This window comes from Mus pahari, chromosome 10, assembly GCF_900095145.1.
Source record: "Mus pahari chromosome 10, PAHARI_EIJ_v1.1, whole genome shotgun sequence".
Taxonomy (NCBI): domain Eukaryota; kingdom Metazoa; phylum Chordata; class Mammalia; order Rodentia; family Muridae; genus Mus; species Mus pahari.
The window spans coordinates 67,209,637-67,232,427 of record NC_034599.1 but is presented as its reverse complement, the minus strand read 5'-3'; the positions used below and the strand labels follow the sequence as shown (position 1 = coordinate 67,232,427).

Here is a 22,791-nt window from a genome sequence, read left to right as displayed (position 1 = left end):
GGATATCCAATTTTTCAAGCATGGTTTACTGAGGAAAAAAATATTTTCCCTGTTGTGTATTCTTGATACCCTTCTGGAAGGATCAGCTGACAGTGTTTGTGCGTGTTTACTTTTGAGTTCTCTATTCCTTAGACCTGTAGGTTAACTTTTACACTAGTATATTGTTTTCATGGCTGTAACTTTAGTATTTTCTAAAATTAGGGAGTATAATGCTTCTAGCTTTGTTCTTGCCCCAAACTGATGACTATCCAGAAATGTCTGTGCTTCTGTAGATTTCTAAATGCTGTTTTTGCTCTATTTATTTTTTTATGTCATTGGAATTTGGCTAGGGATTTCATCAAATCTTTGTTTAGGGAGCATGAAGGTTTTGACAGCATTGATCTCTAAAAATTGAAACACACAGGATACCTTTCCACTTATTTGTGTTAGAGGGCTGGCTGCAGATGTAGCGTAATGACCCAAAATGCCTCTGATTATACAGTTCTAATATGCAAATGCCCAGAATTGAAAACAAATCTAGAAATTAGTAAAGATCTCTGAAACACAAATCTGGGGTGGGAACTAGCTGGCCTTGGAATCACACAGCCTGGACTACAGAGTAAGTTCCAGGACAGCCAGGGTTACACAAAGAAACTGCATCTAAAGAAAAACCAAAAATAAATAAATAAATAAATAAATAAATAAATAAATAAATAAATAAATAAATAAAACAAATCTAGCCAGGCAGTGGTGGCGCACTTGGGAGACAGAGGCAGGTGGATTTCTGAGGAGGCCAGACTGGTCTACAGAGTGAGTTCCAGGACTATTCAGAGAAACCCTGTCTCAGAAAAAAAGAGAAGAAAAAAAAAGAGAAAGAAAGAAGGAAAGAAAGGAAAGAGAGAGAAAGAAAGGAAGAAAGAAAGAAAAGAAAAAGAAAAGAAATCTATAGTGGTTGGACTGAGGTAATGGGGAGAAACTGTTTAGTTGGCAAGATGGCTTTCCTTTGGCTAGAAAGGTCTGGGAACTAGAGGTAGGGTTGTACAACACTGTAAACACACTATGTGCTATTTCCCTTGCTCACTTTAAAATGCTTGATTTCCTGTTAAGACAGTTCCACCTTAAAATTTTTTATTTTTAAAAATTTAAAAATTCTGTGTATGTATATATGAATGTCCTTGGAGGTCAGGAGTATGGGATTCCTTGGAGCTCGAGTTACCTCCGAACAAGAGCAGTATATGTGCTTGAGCACTAAGCAAGCCATTTCTTCAGCTTCTACCTTAACAAATTTTGAATGCCACCCACGTTGTTGTGAGACAGAACTAAACCTGCAGAGGGTTCATAGGCAATGCTACCTCAAAAGAATAATGATGTGTCATTGTCTAAAGATTACTGCTTCATTGTACCTGGTTCATTATCTCAGCGTGATGAAGGAGCACACCTGATTAGCTGTCAAAAGCAAATGCTCACACATCAATTCAAGGGAGCTGGTGAGGCAAGCATTCTGATTATTTTTTTTCCCACTCATATAAAGAAAGACAGGCCTTACACGACTCACAGGTCAAACATTACTAAACAGAACAGTAAATATCTGCTCCATGTCTGAGGGCCCAGTTTGATTCCTAGCCAACACATCACGCAGATTACCACCTGTAAATTCCGAATCCATCGATCTGATGCTCCTCTTCTGGTATCTGAGGACACACACACACACTCACACTTAGCCTTTCTTCTAAACTTTGGAAACAGGTGTTTTAGCTGAAAAGGCACATGACATTGTAATAATCTAGTAAAGACAGATTCACTCTGGGGACCCCAATCTCTGTTACTACATGCTGAATGCTGGAATTACATTCTGTTGCCACACCTACCCTATGTAGGAGCTGGAAATTGGTACTCTCATCTTCACCCTTGTGCAGCAGATGCTTTTTGTATGGAGCCTCAGGGAACAGTTTTGATACGACTAGAAATAATCATGTTTACCACAAAAATAACTATTTTAACAGACTGCTATAAAAGTGCAATGATGTTAAAATCTCATCAAGTTATAGAAAAATGTTTCTTTTAACTACACAATTACTTTTCTAAGTATAAAATTATATGCTAACCTCTCCCCTTGAGGCAAAGTCTCCTATTGCTATCAATAAATACCAGGAGTATTTTATCTTAAAACTTGAGAGCCAGGCGTGGTGGCGCACGCCTTTAATCCCAGCACTCAGGAGTCAGAGGCAGGTGGATTTCTGAGTTTGAGGCCAACCTAGTTTACAAAGTGAGTTCCAGGACAGCCAGGGGTATACAGAGAAACCCTGTCTCAAAAACCAAACCAAACCAAACCAAACCAAACCAAACCAAACCAAAAAAACTTAAGGGTGTTCTGTGAGATTCTTACTATGGAGTTTGGTTGGCTTGGAACTTGATTCTCCTTCTTCAGCATCCTAGGAGTTAACATTATAATACCTGTGCTACCATGCTTAACCATGGCTGGTTAAGAAATCTTGGATTCGCAGAGACTGAAGGAAAGGCCATCCAGACTGTCCCACCTGGAGATCCATCCCACATGCAGACACCAAACCCAGACACTACTGCTGATGCTAAGTGCTTGCTGACAGGAGCCTGACAGAGCTGTCTCCTGAGAGGCTCTGCCAGACCCTGACCAATACAGATAAGGATGCTTGCAGCCAACCATTGGACTGACCACAGGGACTCCAATGGAGGAGTTAGTGGAAGGGCTGAAGGAGCTGAAGGGACCTTATCTGGCATCAATGAGAGGGGAGGCCCTTGGTCCTGTGAAGGCCTGATGTCCCAGTGTAGAGGAATGCTTGGGCAGTGAGGTGGGAGTGGGTCGGTGATCACCCTGAAAGAAGCAGGGTAAGGGGGGATGGGATAGGGAGTTTGCATAGGGGGAAACGGGATATTTGAAATGTAAACAAATAAAATATCCAATTAAAAATATATACTTTTCATAAAGTAAAAAAAAAACTTTGATTCCATGTGTAACTACTGTGAAATGATAAACAAAACTGTACTTACTCACCAATAAGAGTTATCTGACAAAAATCTTTTTAGTAAGAGAATATTTAGTGCTAGAAATTGTTATTGTAGGTGTAGTGGAAACACCAGCTTCAGAACAAGGCTAAGTTAGGCTTGAGTCCTGGCATTTTAATCCTATGCAGTGACTGCTGGGTATTATTTTCTTCACTTTTGTGTGCACAGCCAAGTATTCCAAACACACACACACATTTATATATATATATATTTGAATTGGAGAGATGGCTCAGCAAGAGGAGGGCTTGCTGTATAAGCCTGGTGACTTGAGTTCACCCCAGGAATCCACATAAAGGTAGAGAATTTACTCCAGACTTTTCCCTTGACTTCCACATAGCCCTACCACATGCACACACCTCCTGTCCTACATCACACAAATTTTTTTAAAAAAATTCATAGGATGAAAAAAGACCTACCTTAAAACACTGAAAGGATGCAAAAGAGAATAACCTAAGAAAAATAGTATTCAGTTTTAATATAAGTTAAAAAGAAAACCCCACAAAGCAATATGATGCTTCTTAATGTCTTTAAAGTGTTGTAACTGCAAGGCACCTTGCATCTTCTGAGGTAAGGTCACTTGAGTACATCCTAGCTGTTACCCAAACTCAAAGTAGGTGTATGTAACCCTATGGCCCGCATGTACCCAGCTGCTCTGTAAATAGATCCACAAACAGGCTCAGTAGTTACATATTCCCTACCGCTGTTTTCATGCTACAAACCACAGAGGCCTCAGTCTCGCAGTGGACATGTTTGCTTCTAGACTGCTCACTACTATTTAAAGGCTGATTTTTTGTATCTGAATTGTTAGTTCCCAACTACTTAGGAGGAAGTATGAAGGCTATGGAAGAAGGTACAGCGCGTAAGCTGCTAAACATGAGGCTTCTTTCATTGTCCTCTATCCCCTACTACTTCATTTTCTGGGTGAACAACCAAGAGTCCAGCACCAGTTCCATCTCACACAGGGCACTCATCAGTGACTTTGCATATGGCTACTGGGTAGAGATACAAACTACAAAGCTCAAGGAATTAGATACTTTGGAGACTTATTTTGATCTAAGGGTTTCGTACACGAGTTTTATAGTATAGAAAAACAGGCTTGACAAGAAACTGAATGTAATTGAGAAAGTGGTCCTCATACAGGTAAACTATTTTCTATGCCTGGGCTCAAAAGTTTTATAATATGGCAAATTAGTTTCCTGTGGTGGATTTCTGTTACAACTTGTCTTGGAAGCAGGAAAGACGAAAAAAAAAAAAAAAAAAAAAAAAAAAACAGCTCTCTTTAAATGTTCAAAAAAACAATTATGTGTTTTTCCTATTCAACCTCTTTAAATTCATGAGGAAAATAAATGTACAATACTATTCTTTCTCTTGATGTGAAAGAACTACTGTGTAAGTATTAGCGGTGTGTCCCTTGCGTTTTCAGTTCAGTCTGTCAGTAAAGCACATAGAATGGAGCTTATTGTATAAGAACTACTGCCTACAATACACATGACAGCACCAAAGACAGGCTAGCCAGACAGGAATCTGAATATAAAATTATTCAAAGACAGGTTTTTATTGCAAATATCTGCTCAAAAACTACTATATACAACAGAATTTTAACAGGCCTTGAAAACATTTAACATTCAATTAAACAGTTTAAGAATTCAAAGTACATCTTAAGAATTAAAAATGCAGCATTTAAAATAAAATTTTATTAGTACTTAAAATGAAACTATTGTTATATTCATTTCTATATCTAAAAATCAACTTAATAGCTGACATATGGATAAATTAGGCTAATTTCCACAAACTTTTTTTTTTTTTTTTAAAACATATGCTTTAGGGTCCCATTTGAAGTTTCAACTTTTACAATTAAGGAAGTCCCTTAACATAGTTGAGTACATGTAGAGACATGTTTTTACGTCAATTCTTTTTGCCTACATTCTACCATACTTTGGTTTGGTTTCCAGACCATTTTTATGGGTCTATTGCTAAAAATCATTGAAACAATATTAAAATCATAGTAGTTATTTAAGAGCTTCAATAACAGATTTCTACTTTATACAACTAGTCCATGGGGGCTGGGGTGGGGTTCTGCACAGCTTATACACTGACTAAAAGCACAAATATAAATTTATATTTTCATAATTTCACTTTCACTGAAAGTTTAATAAAGGTAAGCTGACAGCCTGGCAGGCTAACACTTATATGGAGGTGCACAGATTCTAAAATTCTGTTTGCATGCTTTTGACAGATTGGAATGTTATATCAAATCCAAACTTAATTTTTATATTCATCCAAGTTCTCAACAGGCCAGTTTAGCACTCTGAGCATGCTTTATCACCAGGATCATATTAAAAACAAAGCCTTCATATTAACAGTAACAATTGATCGGCAGTTCAAAGGTATTTTCAAAAAGTGCATGGTTTTAAATCTCTTCCTTTAAGTTTACTAAAAGGAATATTCAGATGATGAGGACTTTTAGTACTAATGAAAGTTTGAAAAGTCTGACGAACATAGCTATTAGTCTTATAATAATTTCATATTGGTAAACAAGATTTCATCAAAAAGTGCTAAGAGACCTTTGGATGACAAACTTAGTTTTCACTAAAGTTCTGTTCAGGTTTTTAAAAATGTGGAAATTCATACTAATCATGCTATTATTGGTAAACTGATTTAGTAAGATTGAATACACAGGTGAAGTGTATGACGGACCTCCTCAGATCTTCCTCTGCTGCCCTCTACCATGGTACTCCTGAGCTCACCAGACAGTATTGTTCTAAGTGCTGTTGGGAATGAAACTTGGAATGACTACGTCACTTCAGCTTCTTTCCTTTCCATCTGCCAGGTCTACTGCTGTCTCTGCTCTACAAGGGCTACTTCCTCCAGGACTGCCATCTGTTTGATCAGATACCGTGTCACTGGTGTTGGCTGAAGGATCATCACCATCATGGAGGATCTCTGTGGCTTCATACTCAAGTACTTCCGATGGCGTCAAAGGTTCCAAATGAACACTGCCTTGCTCACTAGCATCAGAATTCACAGATTTAGGTTCATCTTCTTGACTCAGAAGTTGATCAATGCCAACATCCCCTGATGTTAACTGCAAATCCTGACTAGTCTCTGAGGACAGTTCAGCTTCAGTGGGATTGTGCTCTTTACTCTGGTCACATGGGTCTGTGCTTTCTGAACTCTGGTCCACCTTCAGCTCCACTTCCTGACAGGCATGATGTGTTTGTGCTTTCTTTTCCATAGTATCTATTCCAACATCTGGATCATGACTCAAGATGTTCTGTGAGCTGCTTACATTTTCTTTATCTGAAACTGTTACATCTCTTTCACAGTCTGTTGCTGCTGCAGCTTCACATACACCTGCATCACACCCAGTGCCGCCTTCTGATGAAGGAGCTTTATCCTGCTTACTGAAAAACAAAGCTGCTTATTAGCTGTTCATAAAACGATGTAACACCAATAAAGGCATACTCAGATGCAAAACACGTTAAAGAGACTACCCAAACAGACAGGTCCCTAAGCCCTGGCTATTCTTAAAAGTTGGGAGAAAGCTAAGGCAAAACTCTAAGAAATGCTGGAACCACAAATCAAAAGGAACCTGAAAACCGAGTGCCTTCCAGCTATCTTTGTCCTAGGAGTAACTGCTGTTGTCTGATGAAGCTCTGACAGTGTCTGGATCAAATTAAGTGTCCCTAATATTCAGTGAAAGTACCTAACATAATCAATCTATGGAAAAGTCTAATTTCTTTTATGTTTTATATACTCTATGCTTAGATTATCTTTCCTATATAAAATCAAATCAGTATTCACAAACATTTTCCTGATTTCTGATAACCTCATATACTTGAAAACATATGCAAGGAATGTATATATGTATGAGTACATGTTTATGTACATACATATTTAGGTGTATATACACATATTTCTCTGACCCTGGTATGTAAACTGGAATAATTAAATGAATCATAAAATAGTATAGCCAGTTATGTAGATCTAAGGATGATTACCTTAACAAAAACAAATTACCATATATTCCTAATTTTAATAGTTAATCTATCCAGAATTTGAACACTTTTTTTCAATGTGCTGAGTGGCTACCCCAGTGAGGATATCAGGTGTCATCTACTATGAAAACACTAAACACACAAAGCAATTTCTCTGCAATTTACTTTGCTGTATTGATCTGCATTTATACCAACATTGGGGAAATACTGTTAGTTTCCAACTATACACCATTGAGATTTTCAACTAAACTAAATCATTGATTACATGGAAAAAATTATGTGAAAAAATGGTCTTCCATGAAAGTTTAGTTTAGTTAACATTGCTTGTCTCCATCCATTTTTCATTTATGTTGCTACTGTAAAAGACATTTTTGACCATGTATCAGACAATCACGTTATTAGTCTCTCAGAAAGATTCTGACCATCCAACCATCTTAATTATAACTCATCAATTATTTGTTCCGAGCTCATTTTCTTATGTTTACTAGTCACAGATAAAACCCACATTTTTCTTCCTTTCAAATTTGTAAAATTAACTTTGTTCAACTTCTTTCTTTTCTTAGAACTCTAGGATAAAGATGTAAGGAGGCCAGATTATTTTACTAGTGAAAACAAAAAAAAATCTTGATAAGTCCTCAATATTTTACTTTTTTGTGGGATAGGATGTTATTCTCAACAGATTAGCAAATAGCCTACTATAAAATATAAAGATAGAAATGAGAAATTACATAATTTAACTGTTGAATCTCATAATCTGTAGTATCTTATAACTGTTTTCATTTAATAGAGGAAATATTTAAAATATTTAGCATAGTATTCAAAATGCTAACATTTTATGTATAATACTTTAAGAAACTTAAATTTATAAAAGTTTGAACTTTCATTAAAAGTCATTACAAAAGTAATGAATTCACATAACTCTTTGCCAGTTGTCAGTGAAATATAATTTAGTTCAAGTATTAATTTGTTTCAATAAACTTGATCAAGAGACTCATTTTTCCTTTAGTCTTACCTTTCAGAATGTGATGCTCCTGGTTCTCCTTCAGCTGTACTATGTCTTGCTGTTTCCTGAAACAATAACATTTTTACATTCATGGTTAAACAACTCCTCCTCCTCCTATACTAAATGTTCTGGATTAGAGCAATTTAACTGTGCAAGCTAATTCACCAAAGGAACAGAAAATGAATTTATCAATCTTAAGTGTTTAGTAGAATAGGCATTTTTTCCAAATATGTAACATTTTCAGTATACCATCAAGTTTTGAATTACAGTAAAAAAAACCAGTACTCATCTTTATTAAGAACTATTTCCTAGCTGAATGTAGTAGCTCACATCTTTAATCGTAGCACTTGGGAGGCAGAGGCAGGCAGATCTCTATGAGTACAAGGCCAGCCTGGTCTACATACTGAGTTCCAGATCACTAAAGACCAGAGTGAAATGTTGCCTATTTTCCTTGCCAAGGTTCTCAAATATAGAAGTTATTCAAGCAGAAACTGCTTGAAACTTAAATATGAATAAGATACCAACCCCCCAGAATCTTACATATTGCAGATACTTAGAAAAAACACTTGAAGTTTTTATTTCATATTTAAGAATTATGTTAATTCTTCCACTGTCAAGCCACAAGTATGAAAAGAAAGATATATTGAAGAAACATTTTGCTTATTGTAAATGTTGAGCATGAGGAAGGAATACTGAATGCCTTCATCTAGTGGGAGTGGTTCTCGGGCCCTGAGAAGCAACAGCCTCCAAGCACAGACGCTGTGTGGAGTGTACTAAGGATTACATTAAGTTTTATCTAGCCAACATGTGAGATATCACAAGTGATGTCTGCATAACTGAGAAGTGGAGGGAGCACGAAGTCCAAGGACAGAGGTCTTGCTCTTAACCCCAGCAGACTGCTTCAAGCCTGTGACATGAGTCATACACATTTATGTCCTTGTATACACCCAATTCCACTAAAAATTGTACCTAAGAATTAAGCAATTTCACTCAATAAAAATCAAGAAAATACCAACCATGCTTATTAGTAAAGACAAGTCAGCAACTGGCAAGCGGCTGAAATACTGAAGGCTCAGCAGGATGGTGGAGGTGACAGCGAGATGCTGGCAGGAGGGCAGTGAGGGAGTGAGTTTCTCTGGACAGAGGGGCTCAAAGGCAAGGCTTTTAGAGAAACCTGATCTAATACTGAGCATGTAAAAGGAAAAACCGATGCACAGCAACTTCTGGGAATCTAATTGCTCTTTCTCCAACTCACAAAAGGTAGAGATTCCCTTACCATAGAGGTGAACAGTCAGCTCTCTGAACTATCTCATCAAGACTACATGAGAATCAGAACAAAGAACAGCATGAGGGGCTGGATTTTGATTGGAGACACTAATCAGTCCCAAAACACCCACTCCCCTTAAAGACTGTGTGTAGGGAAATCTCTTCATAAAATCCCTCACCTCAGCACAATCAGATTTCACTGCAGCTAAGTCTAAACAATATCCATGCAAAGTATGAAGGTTGTATGCACACACATTCAGGAGGTAAATTCACATTAAAATTGACATCAGTAGGTCTCAAAATATGATTCACAGACACCCAAGGAATCCATGTTAGTTTTCAGGAATTAAGAGAAGTCACAATGCTTAGTATAAGACTAGCGAGGAATAAAAATGCTGGCACCATAACACAAATCAGAGAAACCGTCTCGAAAAACCAAAAAAAAAAAAAAAAGTAAAGTGCTGAGAATCAGCCCAGGACTATGTGCACTGTACAGTGCAGCTCTACTGTGCTACACCCTACAGCCTTAGGTTTCAGTCTAATGCTGAGCATGTAAAAGGAAAAACTGATGTCTTGTCAATAATATTCTGTGCATATATTAAAAGCACCATAGTCTATGGCTGTTTTGTGAACTGAACACAAACTCCCCTCAAGCCCCCATAAAATGTCACTTTCATTTTAAATGAAAGCTAAACTATACGTACTTTGATATTCAGTAGATATTTCATAAAGTGAGCTTGACATATCAAGCAACAGTTAGCAACAAAATCAAGCAAGAACTTTTATTTCTGGGAAACTCCTATGTATCACAGATAAAATTAGGGCCAGTATTAATGAGTAAGACTGACATATAATGTAGCACATCAACATTCTATAGAAACCATTTGGAATGTAGAAAACAATCTGTGAAAACGAAAAAAAAAAAAAAAACAAAAACAAAAAACAAAAACAAAGAACATTTCCCATCATCGGCACATGATTTACCACAGATAAAAGATCTACTCAAAATATAATACAGGACGTCTGGATTAAACATGGCAGAGTTTTGGCTAGGCATGTGTGATACAGACCATTAATCCCAGTACTTGAGAGGCAGAGGCAGGTTCATCTCTGTGAATTCAAGGTCATCCTGGTATACAAAGAGAGTTTCAGGACAGCCAGGGCTACACAGAGAAACCTTGTCTCAAAAACAAAACAAAAGGCGGGTTCTTAGAAGCAATCTACATGTGACTCCATAAGTGACCAGTAGATTTTACTCTGAAGGGAGGACGAGGCAAACATTAGGAATTAAGTAAGAAAGATGGCTAGCTGTAGTGCTGGAGACACAAAAAACTACATAAGCAACAAGAGCAAGCAGACCTCAGAAGACCCCAGAGAAGGAAGTAGAAGCTAAATCCACAAAGACAGCCAGGCAGGCAACTTGCTGAGGACAAGATAGTAAGAAGTCCTAACACAGGATAAGCCTATAATCTTCACAAATCTTAAATCTGGTAAGAAATTTTAGTAGGAAAATTTAACTTTTCCTATATGGCAGCAGCACTGGAGAAGAAATCAAATCCATTTTACAACACCCCCATACTATATCACAATATACCACCTTGAGAAAGAACCTGTTTGGGACTGAGCTACTCTGGAAATGAAAATCCAAGGGAGAATCACAAGTCAGGGTGCCTGGAGACACTAACACAGAGAAAAGAATGCAAGATGTACGAATATGCTAAGTAGTTTAGGCCGCAAGGAAGGGTCAATGGACAGTGACCTCCACATATGACAATTTACTTGGACTTGGGATCAGTGGGGAGATGCTAGCCTGCAATGGGCAGATTGCTCAGACTCTGGAGGTGCTCCTTGCTATGTAAGGTCTGATGCCAGCAAGAATGAGAAACTTAAGCTGCCTCCTTCCCATCCCCAGAGTTATCCACTGCTAAGCAGGCTCTGAACCTGGTTCCCTCAGATCACTTTGGAATATGTTAGTTTGTTTCCTCTACTCTTTGATTCTCTTAAGAAAATTCCTCGACTTGGATGCTCATCACCCAAAGGGCACATAGATTAAAAGGTATCGGGAGCAAGTAAGAACCTGTCTAGCCTTCAGTCCATAGAACTAAGATGTGGCCAGCAGTGGTTCCTAGTACACAAAGAAAATTCAGCACCAGGAGACACTGAGCCCAGGACAGAAGAGTGGAAAAGAGAATAGATTCCTGGTTCAAACCATCAGTTACCAGTCTCCTCCAGTATTAGAGGACTCAAAAACAAACAAACAAACAAACAAAAAAACCCAACTCTAAAATTCTTTATCTTTAAAAAAATTGTATTCTCTGACTTCATGCTCTTTTTTTGCTTTTTCTTTATATTCTTCATTTCCCGCCCCCTTTTATAAAAGCTTAACACTTCTTTTTCTTTTTACCTCTTTGCCTCCCTGTCCTTTTATTTCATGTTTACTCTTATTAACTGACTGTAATTTCTAACTTTATGTATTACTCAACACCACTCTACTATTTTATTTGTTTATATGTACACGCACACATGTGTATCATGTGCATGTGCTGAGATAAGAAGACAATTTGTAGGAGTCTGTCCTATGGGCTTGGTGGCACGTGCCTTTACCTCCTAGCCACCTTGCTGGCCTGTGCTATTTCATTTTCTATTAGTTTTCTGGTGGGATAGTCACTAGCTTTAATTGATTTGAATTCTATTTCCATGCCTTGCTTTGTTGCCTATTAATTCTTGGAGTAGTAGACTGAGCCCTCAGAGAAGGCTGCCTACTTCTAAGTAAACTGGGAAAGATACACATAAGACACGAAGGTTAAAAAGCAATGCAACTGTAGAAATGAAAAATACAGTAAAATAATAAGTACAATGCAACTTATCACAAACAGACTAGATGAAGCAGAGAACAGAACAGCAGGGATGGAGAACAAGGCTGAGGACATATTGCCTTCAGATATCATTAGAAGAAAAAACAAACGAAAAACAATACCCAAGCTTTATCAAAAATCTCAGTAGCTCTGGGACACGATGAAAGAGACTAAAGCTAAGAATCCATAGGTTAGAAGTAACCGAGAAATAAACAAGACTCAGAAATGTATTCAATGGCCGGGCAGTGGTGGCGCACACCTTTAATCCCAGCACTTGGGAGGCAGAGGCAGGCAGATCTCTGAGTTTGAGGCCAGCCTGGTCTACAAAATGAGTGCCAGGACTATAATACAGAGAAACCCTGTCTCGAAAATCCAAAAAAAAAAAAAAAAAAAAAAAAAAAAAAAAATGTATTTAATGAATTTATAGCAGAGAAAACCCCAGATGGAGTAAAAGATCCTGTCTTTGTGTGGGAATGCCTGGCTGGAGGGATGGTTGAACACCTGCTTGAACCATCTCACATATGGCTATAATCACTACTGAAAACAGAGAAATTGTCAATTTTCCTACTAAGAAAGTAACTTTTCAAAAATTATTTAACATTTTTTCAAGTTTCATTTGTAACAGGTCAATTATATTAATAAATAAAAATTGCATTTATACTATATAACTACTATCTATACTTACTATGTTAAAATTCAACAAAGATTTGTAATTAAATGAATGTTTCTGTTTGCATAGCACTACTACAGATTGAAGCTATGATTAATGAGAACAATCTGCCAGCTTCTCTCATGACTCAACAAGGAGCATCAGAGGAAAATGTCAAATGCAAGTAGGTCTCTTTCACTATCTGCCCTACAAAGGCAGGAAATATAAGAACAAAACAAGATTCTGTCTTTAAAAATTTCAGATTATGCTCATCATGAATTATTCTGCACTTTAGTGTGGTGCTTTAAAATAGTGAATTAAAGGAGTACTTAATTTACTTATTAAAATTCTGAGACTTCACCTCTTCACTTGTGGCCCTGATGTGAAGGCCTCATTTGGCTTGCTCTAACTCTATCCCTGTGGAATGATGGGTAATGAGGAACAGAAGACAGAGGAGGTGGTCTAAATAAGTAAAGTTTTAATTACCATAACAGTCGTCACAGTGTCAAAATATACAATAAATGAAAAGTATGAGATAAGAGGAATGGGAGCGATTGCTAGGCAGTTATGAGTGCTTGCTGTTCTTACAGAGGACTGGAGTTCTGACTCAGCACCCATAATAGGTGGCTCTAAAATGCTTATAACTAGTTCCAGGGTATCTGATGCTGCCTCCTGGCCTCTGTGTGTACCTGCACACACAGGTACACAAAGCCACAAATACACACAAGTAAAATAAAATGTAACAAAAGGTTCAATATACATATATTTAAGCATACTTAAGAAATCTGATTTGTATATTTAAAAAGTGGCTTCCCTTACGCCAAGAGCAGGGAAATCAAATAAATATGTTTGATGATTTATTCTAGCTAAATATGAATGTTAACAGGAAAGAATAAAGGGGAGATGCTATTGGTATTGGATTTGAGCCTCATCAGTAAACCCAAAGTCCCATAGAAAGACCCTGTTTCTCGAAGGATTTCCCATTAGCAATGAGAAAACTCAAATTGAATTCAGTCCCTGATTAGACAGACCCAAGCCCTATGTGAATGGCCTAGAACAAAAAAAGGTATGCATTACACATACTCTTCTCTTCAGTCCTACACATGTCTTCCAACCATATATTTAACTGAAAAGCAAGGGGTACAGGATGCATACTGTTAGATGACAAAGAACTAGACTCAGCACAATCCAGACAGAGGAATTATCAGAGGGACAAATTTTACTTTTGTGCCTGTGCATATTCATGGATGAAGGTATAGATATATGAGCATGCGTTTGGAGGCTAGAGTCAGCATAAAATATTTTCCTCAAATGTTCTCTACCTTATTTTTTGAAACAGGGTCTTTCTTTGGAACTTGGAGTTTACTGATGAGGCTCAAATCAAGTTCCAGAGAGCCACCTTTCTCTGCCTACCTCATGATGAGATTTGAAGTGTGTGCTATGACAACTGGCTCTTCATGTGGCTGCTGGGGATTGAACTCTAAACCTCACACATTCCTGACAAACACTACCAGCCGAGCTATATTCCAAGTACTTCAGACAGAAAAATACATTAATTCAAGATTGATTAATTATATGCATGAATGTTTTGTTTGTATATATTATATGTACCACATGCATGTTTGGTATTCACAGAGGTCAGAAAAGGGGGTTGCATAGCCTGGAACTAGAGTTACAGGGGGTTGTGAGCTGCCAGGTGGGTGCTGGAACCCAAACCCAGGTCCTCTACAAGAACAAGTGTCTGTAAGTGCTGACCCAACTGTCTACCCACCCACCCCCTTAAAACTTTTTAAATACTTAAGTGTATGGGTGTTTTGTCTGATTGTATGTCTGTGTACCATGTGCATGCCTTAAACTGGAGTTACAGAGGGTTTAAAGACAACATGTGGCTTCTGCGAATTAAACCTCAGTTCTCTCCAAGAGCAGCTCTTAAGAAGAGCTGAGCCTTCTCTCCAGCCCAAAAAGTTTAAATTACTACAATTGATTGGTTAAATGCTTTAATTGGAAGGGTGGGGAGAGCAGCATGCACAGGCAGTATGTAAATTTCAGTAGTGAATCCTAAGTGATAATCAGAAAACAGTTCAAACAATATTCTTTAGAGCTAAACGTGCACTCATGGATGGGCTTGTCACAAGGCTTACAAGGGCTAACATCAAGTTGCTTTAAATAGATATAAACTGAAAGCTCACAGATAAGAGACAGTTGAAAATGTCAATTACCATAAATATAAAAAAGACACCAATAGATTAGCATATAAATAAGCTAAAGCATCTGACTTAGGTACCTCAAGTCCTAGCAGGTCACAAATCAAGATAAAATCTTGAGGAAAAACCCAAGAAAAATGTCCAAGTATAAATAGAGAAATGATGATAAGACATCTTGTCAAGAACTCGAAACAACTGAAGAAAATGATAACTCTCATCTAGAAATCTATATCCAACAATAGTATCTTCCAAAATGAAAACATTTTAAAATAAAAACAATAAAAAAAGATGTATAACATGAGATATAATGAAAGGTCTTTAAGTCAAAGAGAAAAACAAAAAGGTTTAAAAAGAAATAAAAAGCATTAAAAATAGTAAAATAAAAACATATAATCAACTTTTACGTTTTCAATAATTCTTAAAAGATTAACCACATAAAGCACAAAATTACATTCTTTGTCTTTATAGAGTTTAACAACGTAAAACAACAGTGTGTGTGTGGGGGGGGGGATACATTGTCACTATCAAGAGCAAAAGAAGACACATCACTGTACATCCCACAAGTATTTAAAAAGGACAAGCAGAAACACCACAAGCAACACTATATTCAACATAATTCAGCATCTTAGGTAAAAATGGACAGATTCCTAAAAAACCACAACCAATGAAACTCATTCAAGAGGAAACCAATCTGAAAATGCAACATCCAATAAAGACACATATCTGTAGCTAAAAACCTTTTAAACCAAGGATCACTTTCTTTTTTTTTTTTAAAGATTTATTTTATGTATACGAGTGCACTGTAGCTGTACAGATGGTAGTGAGCCATCATGTGGTTGCTGGGAATTGAACTCAGGACCTCTGCTTGCTCTGGTCCTGTTCGCTCCAGCCCAAAGATTTATTTATTATTATATGTGAGTACACTGTAGCTGTCTTTAGACACACCAGAAGAGGGAGTCAGATCTCATTACGGATGGTTGTGAGCCATCATGTGGTTGCTGGGATTTGAATTCAGGACCTCTGGAAGGGCAGTCAGTGCTCTTAACTGTTGAGCCATCTCTCCAGCCCCCACAGATCACTTTCTATGGTTTATAAGAAAAAATGTTTAAAAAAATGCTCAATCTGACTCTCTTCATTCTACTAAGTGGCCAAAAACTTAAAGGATTAAAAACAAACCACCATTAAAAACGCAAAGTGAAGCTCACAACCTTTTTAGACGATCAGGAAGACCGACTACAGTGATGATTACATGATGACTCTAGGCTCAAATGCTGAATTTCATACTGAAAATCTCTCTCTCACACACACACACAGACACACACACACTTTTAATTCTAAAACTTTGTTATATTCGTTGCCGATTTAAATGTCCTAAAATATTAGGCCAAGTGGAAGTACTAAGTTCTACTGTGTTAAATGCCTGAGGTTTTACTGAGGTTGGAATTTAACTCACAAATTTACCATCACTCAACAGTTTAACTAAGCAACAGACAAATCAAAATAGATGATCTCTTTGTCAAAACAAAAACACCTGACAATTTTACTTTAAAATGAGACATTTGTAGTCTCAATTATTTTCATACTACATACAATAATTGTTACTGACATTCGTTTGCAACTGAAATTTTTGCAAAATTGTGGCAATAATTCTTTCAAATGAAAAAATTTATGAAATTATGAAATAAAACAAACTTTACCTTAGACACAGGTTCTTGTCCCTTAGTGGGAGCTTCAGTTTTTATTCTTAAAAACAAAATAAGTATTGATTATTTTATATTATACTTACAGTTAGAAAATATGAAATAGGTTTTTTTGGCATGCTTAATTAAAATGTAAATCTAAATAAAGTACTGTACAGTCTCTAGAACTGACTGATGCTGCAAAGATTTAATAATGTAAACATAAAGTACTGAAAACAAACAACAGGCAGAATGTCTGTGCTGAATGAAGGAATGAATGAATGACTGTACTTCAGGACAGGACCCTGGCTCAGTGATAGTGTCCTTGCCAAACATGACTGAGGCCCTCTGGTATAACCCCCAGATCAAGAAAAAGGACATATATTTCCTTCCTGTCTAAGAAAAACAGAATTGAAGAAACTGTTTCTTTTTGCTAAGTTACAAAAAACATTAGTAAAACAACTTCCAAGAAACACTTTAAGAATAGAAAGCAACCAAAAGATCTATATGTACAATTTACACTAGATTTTACATATCTTAGGGCATAAAGAGTAAGAGATGACTTTCTACTCAAAGTGCAAAACTCAAATGTGACCTATTGCAATATACATACAATAAATTATTCTGAAGGCAGAAAACAAAAACAAAATAAAAAACAAAGGAAAAAAAGAATTTTGAGGGTAAATCCTCATAAAATCTACCATTCAAAACACATTTGACAAATTCTTGACTGCTAAAAAAATTTTGTAATTTTAACAGACATATGGCATCTCCACAGTTTGTTTTTAAAAACCAATATAATGTAAAAGCAAAATTCTAAATTTTAAAAGGACCTCTGTTTACGAAACTCTTGAGGACTAAATTAATTTTAAGATGCATATAGAGGTAACCTGACTTGAAATACATTAAGTTAAAGTGATTTATAATTTTATAAAGATTAAATAGTTACATATAAAGAATAACATTTAACATAAAGCTATTACAACAAATTTCATGTACAAAAATGAGGTATCTAGTAGACCATAAACTATCCAAATGGCCTTCTCCATGGTTAGTCAATGAAACATGGAGTATCAGCAGACACCCTCCCTTGACAGAATACAATTTAAAAATCAGGGTACATGCATATAGTTATAGTTAAGTTTTAAAGAATCTGTTTCACATACAGAAAATTCTGCACTTAATATTAATCCATAGTGCTACCACCAAAAAGGAGAAAAAGTTATAATTGTTAATGCTTTTTTAGATTATTAGCAAAGAAGTATAGAAATTATCTATATTGTACTTATTAGATAAAAGTGTAATAAAATGAATAATTTTTGTTGAACCATCATGCCAGAAGTAGAAGTATACCATAATAATTTAAAATTAGTTTAAACTTGAAAAACGAAAATTTGCACAAAGAAAATTAAAACACTTTAATTTCTATTTGCTTTGGGAATTAAAATTTTTTAACTGCATAACAATATACATATGTAAATTATACAGTACAACTTCATTGCTTTAATGAAGTACATAGGAAAAATTTGAAAACTTTAAGATTATATGTAAAGAAAACAGTTACCCAAAAAAGTTAACTTATATTTTTTTAAGTTTTGAAATTAATCTATTGTAAGACTTTCATTTCTAAGCATTTAAAGATCTTAAATTTAGTCTAAAAAACCGTAACAAGCTGTTGCAACAAGAAAGTATTTAAAAAATTAAGATTTTTCCATTCTACTCTAATCCTAGCAAGCAGCACTGTTAATCACCTTGACATGTCTACAGCAGTTCCCTTGGTCAAAGTGAGTCCTCTCAACCTCTGCACTCACGGCTGGTAAAGACTTTCACTAGTCTTCATTTTACCAGCGCAGAAACTAAGAAGTTATTAAAACAACTAGGTCTAAGAGGCTTATTATCTCAATCCTCCTGCTTTGTGCATTTAACATCCTAGTAATCTCTTTACAGGAGAAAAATGTAATAATCATTAGTATTCAGAAAACCAACTCTAAAATAAATTAGAAATATACTGTAAATTCCACAATTATAAACTTATACTATGATTTTATAACAAAACATACATTAAGATTCATAAACTTTTTAAAGATTCATAAACTTAAATACACATACTAATATTTCACTCATACTTATGGAAAAAGAATTGTTACCTAAATTAAATATATTAAAGATACTTGCTGAAATAGTTATAACTTGAGATGTAGTCACTTTCCTAAGCTCAAAGTTCTGACCTAATGACCTGCTACTAGCCAATTATATGACAACTCTTGAGTGCATACTATTCTTTTTATAGAATGTAGTGTACTATTCTAAACAAGCATGAAGATGTCACTACAAAGAATGTTAGTGTTAATTACAACATGATTTGAAAATAAGTAATTTTTATTACTATTTCTCCATGGAAACCTGCTGAAACAGATCTCTGATAAATTCAACATGTTAGGAGAGATGGCTCAGCGGTTAATAACACTGGCTGCTCTTCCAGAGGTTCTGAGTTCAATTCCCAGCAATCACATAGTGGCTTGCAACTATCTATAATGGGATCTGATGCCCTCTGAAGACAGTTAGTGTACTCATAAAATAAATAATTAAAAAAACAATTTCTATAGGTAAAACCCTTTTCTCTAGTTTACATAAAATGCATGGATCGTTTTTCTCAGATCATCTGCTTAATACAAGGCTACACATGATGTGAACACTGTGATTCAATTATAGTTGTATGCTCTTCCGAGAGTTATTTCATACTATACACATACATGATATGAGGCAAGGGAAGGACCCACAAGGACAAAAATACTCAGGTTCATTTAAGTGTCTCACATTCTAGCTTTACAAATGTAAATTTCAATGGAAGGATTTTTGTTAAAAGAGGGCTGTGGCGATCCTCAGTGGGCAAGGTGCTTCTGCCCACGCACAAGGGGACTGAACTAAGATTTCAAGCAAGTTAGAAGCAAAAGAGATACGCCAAACTAGTAATGTGAACCACTTCAGATAGGACTAAAAAAGACAGCATCAGACTATGAAAGAACAGTGAAACACAAGAATATCTTTCTGACCATTTTCTCTGTGATGTGTGAACAGATTGATGCATGGGCTAGATGCCTTAGCTAGACATTTTCCATACTGTGCACGAACCTGTGTGCTAAGTATTCTAGTCCCAAGAATCAAACTGTCTCTTCTCTTGAAGAGGTCATTGCCATGGAAACCTACTGAAATAAATATTTGGAAAAGAAATATCTATTTGGTACAATGGCTTCTTAAAGGCATGAACCACTATGATCAGGAGACAAGGAAGGGGCAGCAGAGTGCACAATGAATCTTGGCTCTTTAGGAGGAACAGGAGTTAGCAAAAAAAGGCTAACCCAATAGAAAAAAAAGATAAAAATACCATGAAACAAGATGGCAGTGACATTATTGAAATGGTACAGACTCATCTCACAGAAAGAGCAATAAAACAGTAGTCAAAAGAGAAATTCAAGAGATGGCAGAGGTCACTCCAGGGAAGGCCATATTAAACCTAAAAGTTTAGAACACAACAAATAAATTGGAAACAAGGGAATTTAAGTCTACCAAACAAAGCTTTATGAGAAGAAAGAAACACAATCCACCATAAAAGTCTGCCTTGACAAGTCAAAACAATGTCAGAGGCATTAACTAAAACAAGAAACTCAGAGGGTATGAACAATTTCTCCAGATGAGCCTGTAGAACATCCACATGTAGGTACCAACCACTCCCTGCATTGTTTCTATCCAGGTAACTTCAGAATCAATACCCAGAACAAGATGCTCCCAAGTTTCTTGGTTTTTTCAATCAGCTGATAAATATATTGGAGTCTGAAGATTTCAGTCTACAACTGCCCTTATCTTACAAATGAGAAAATCTGAGGCCTAAAATTAAATCAATAAAGCTAAAGCCACAGAAGCACATTAAGCTCATGGCCTGCACAGCACACTTCTACTGTACTGTTTCTTAACAGTCCCTTTTCCTGTTAATTAGGCTCTTTTATTACCATGTCAGGAAAAAGGAAAATTTCCCTGTCTCAAAGTTGTTTTGATCCTAAAACATAAGTTATGACTGTCAGACTAATTCCATGTGACTCTTTGCCATGTTTTACACAGAAATAAATCCATGTTAAGGAGCAGAAATATCATTGGAGATATTTTTGTTTTGTTGCCATGTATCAGAATGATGCCCTACACATGGGGGGAGGGATTAGACTACTGTCCCAGTGCTATAAATATGTCACTTATCACTTGCCCTTCTGTTGAAAGAGAAGCTAAGTCTTATCCATTCCTTGGCTATCAACCAAGGCAGGAAGAATTGTACTTGGAATCATAGATACAACCAAACAACAAAACATATTAGTTTGACTTCTGAAGGCAGATAGTGAAAACTAAGATTGAGATTATCTATGTAACAGTTACATGACCTATGGCAAACTATTTGGTTTAATATACCCTTCTTTTCCATAAGCTTGGGATAATAAGAGCACAGAACAATTCCTGAGAAAGAATAAATGCAAACGACTTTAAAAAGATTATCTGGCATACTTAACTGATACCTATTATTATTACCATGGAAAAAGTCTGAAATCAATTTTCTGGCTCAGAATTTGAGACTATACAAAATTGGCTACTTTGAGCACCTGATGATCTTCACTTCCACCATGCTTCCACCACAACTAAAACATATTAGACATTAATTTTGATTGATCTTCCCTAAGATTAGCCTTATTTTTCTCTAGTATGAAATGATCTAATTATTGTCAACATAAGGGTTTCATTTGATCATTTACAGCTAGACATCACCTCAGCTATCCAGTAGACTGGGAACATGGTCAGTGGTAGGACGCTTTCTCTAAGATGTGCTAGGCTGGAGGCTCAGTGGTAGGGATATGGCTCTAGTACTTGGCTAGGGAAACAGCTGAGAAGTAGCCAGCATGTTCCAAACTCTAGGTCTGACATCGAGCACAGAATTCTAGATTTTTTTTTAAGGTGACAGATAAGGAACAAACAAAATAAAATGTGTGCAAAAATGTAACAAAAACTAGACCACCAGTAGCTATACATACACACACACACACACACACACACACACACACACACACACACACACACACACACCCTGCCTGTGGAATCCTACTCTTGATTTATCACCTATAATGAAGTCCTTGTACCAAAAGGGTGAAAGAATGTCCTTATCTAGCTTTAGATGATCAAATCAAACCCTCATGTTGAGAATGAATAGATCATTTCATACTAGAGAAAAAAGGCTAGTCTTAGGGAAGATTAATCAAAATCAATGGAAGAGACTGGTAGATTGCCTTAAATGGATGAACTACAAGGAAGTTAACTTTTCATCTCACTTGGTCTCTCACTCTTCCCTGCTTATTACAGGAAGTCATGGAAGAAGTCTAAGCTGACAGAAACCATTTTAGCTTCATGCACATTTCATACCCATGACATGAAATTTCCCACAAAGCCCATGTATGTAATGCATCTACTTGGATAAGGAAACACTGCTTGAGTTCCTGAAGATTGGGCTTGTGATCTTAATGACTGAGATCTGGAAAGAAGACCTCCCAGTATCTCCGATCAAGAGGTTGCCTCCACCAATAGAAGGTTACTTACTATTTATACACATGAAAAATGATGATTACTGATTTAGTTGACAGTGGTATAAAAAACTGGCATCCCATTTTGGATTACTTTTGATGTAGTATTATACAAAAATCGTATGAAATCAGCTGATTAAGTGTCCCTGTGAGGACCAGGGTTTCAGTGTGGACTACCTGTTTTACTGCTCTGGCCCTTTCCTTTCTATACTGCCTTAGGGACACAGACCATACCCTTCAGTAATGTTTATAATTCCAATTCCTGGCAGTCTTGTGTACAGAAGGTGGGTAACTAGCATCAGTGTCATGAGTATATAGGAAGTTACCTACACCAGACCATGAAACAGCTACTGAGGACCACTGATGCTAAGCATAAAAGTCAGTACTCAGGGAAATGTGAAATTAGATGGAGGAATTCAAGAAAACTCAGTTTTTGATTGTCATTTCTCTCTAGTAGTCTTTAAATTCAAGGGGTTAATAAAAAATAGTAAACATATTTGTATC

General features: G+C 36.4%; 1 protein-coding gene across 5 annotated transcripts in view; it reads right to left on the bottom strand.

The window, feature by feature from the left end:
* Nucleotides 1-4,587: 4,587 nt before the first annotated feature.
* The window catches only part of Znf280d (zinc finger protein 280D), an 86,770-nt gene continuing 68,566 nt past the window's right edge, over nt 4,588-22,791 (bottom strand). For 2 of the 5 annotated variants that reach the window (XM_021206384.2, XM_029543832.1), the window contains 3 exons: nt 16,694-16,739; nt 8,032-8,087; nt 4,588-6,425 (listed from right to left, as the gene is read on the bottom strand). In XM_021206384.2, coding sequence (XP_021062043.1) covers nt 5,825-6,425; nt 8,032-8,087; nt 16,694-16,739 — 703 coding nt within the window. In that variant the 3' untranslated portion in view covers nt 4,588-5,824. Of the gene's footprint in view, nt 6,426-8,031; nt 8,088-16,693; nt 16,740-22,791 lie in introns of those variants that run through there. The other 3 variants (XM_021206386.2, XM_029543833.1, XR_003844673.1) reach the window with 3 other exon arrangements.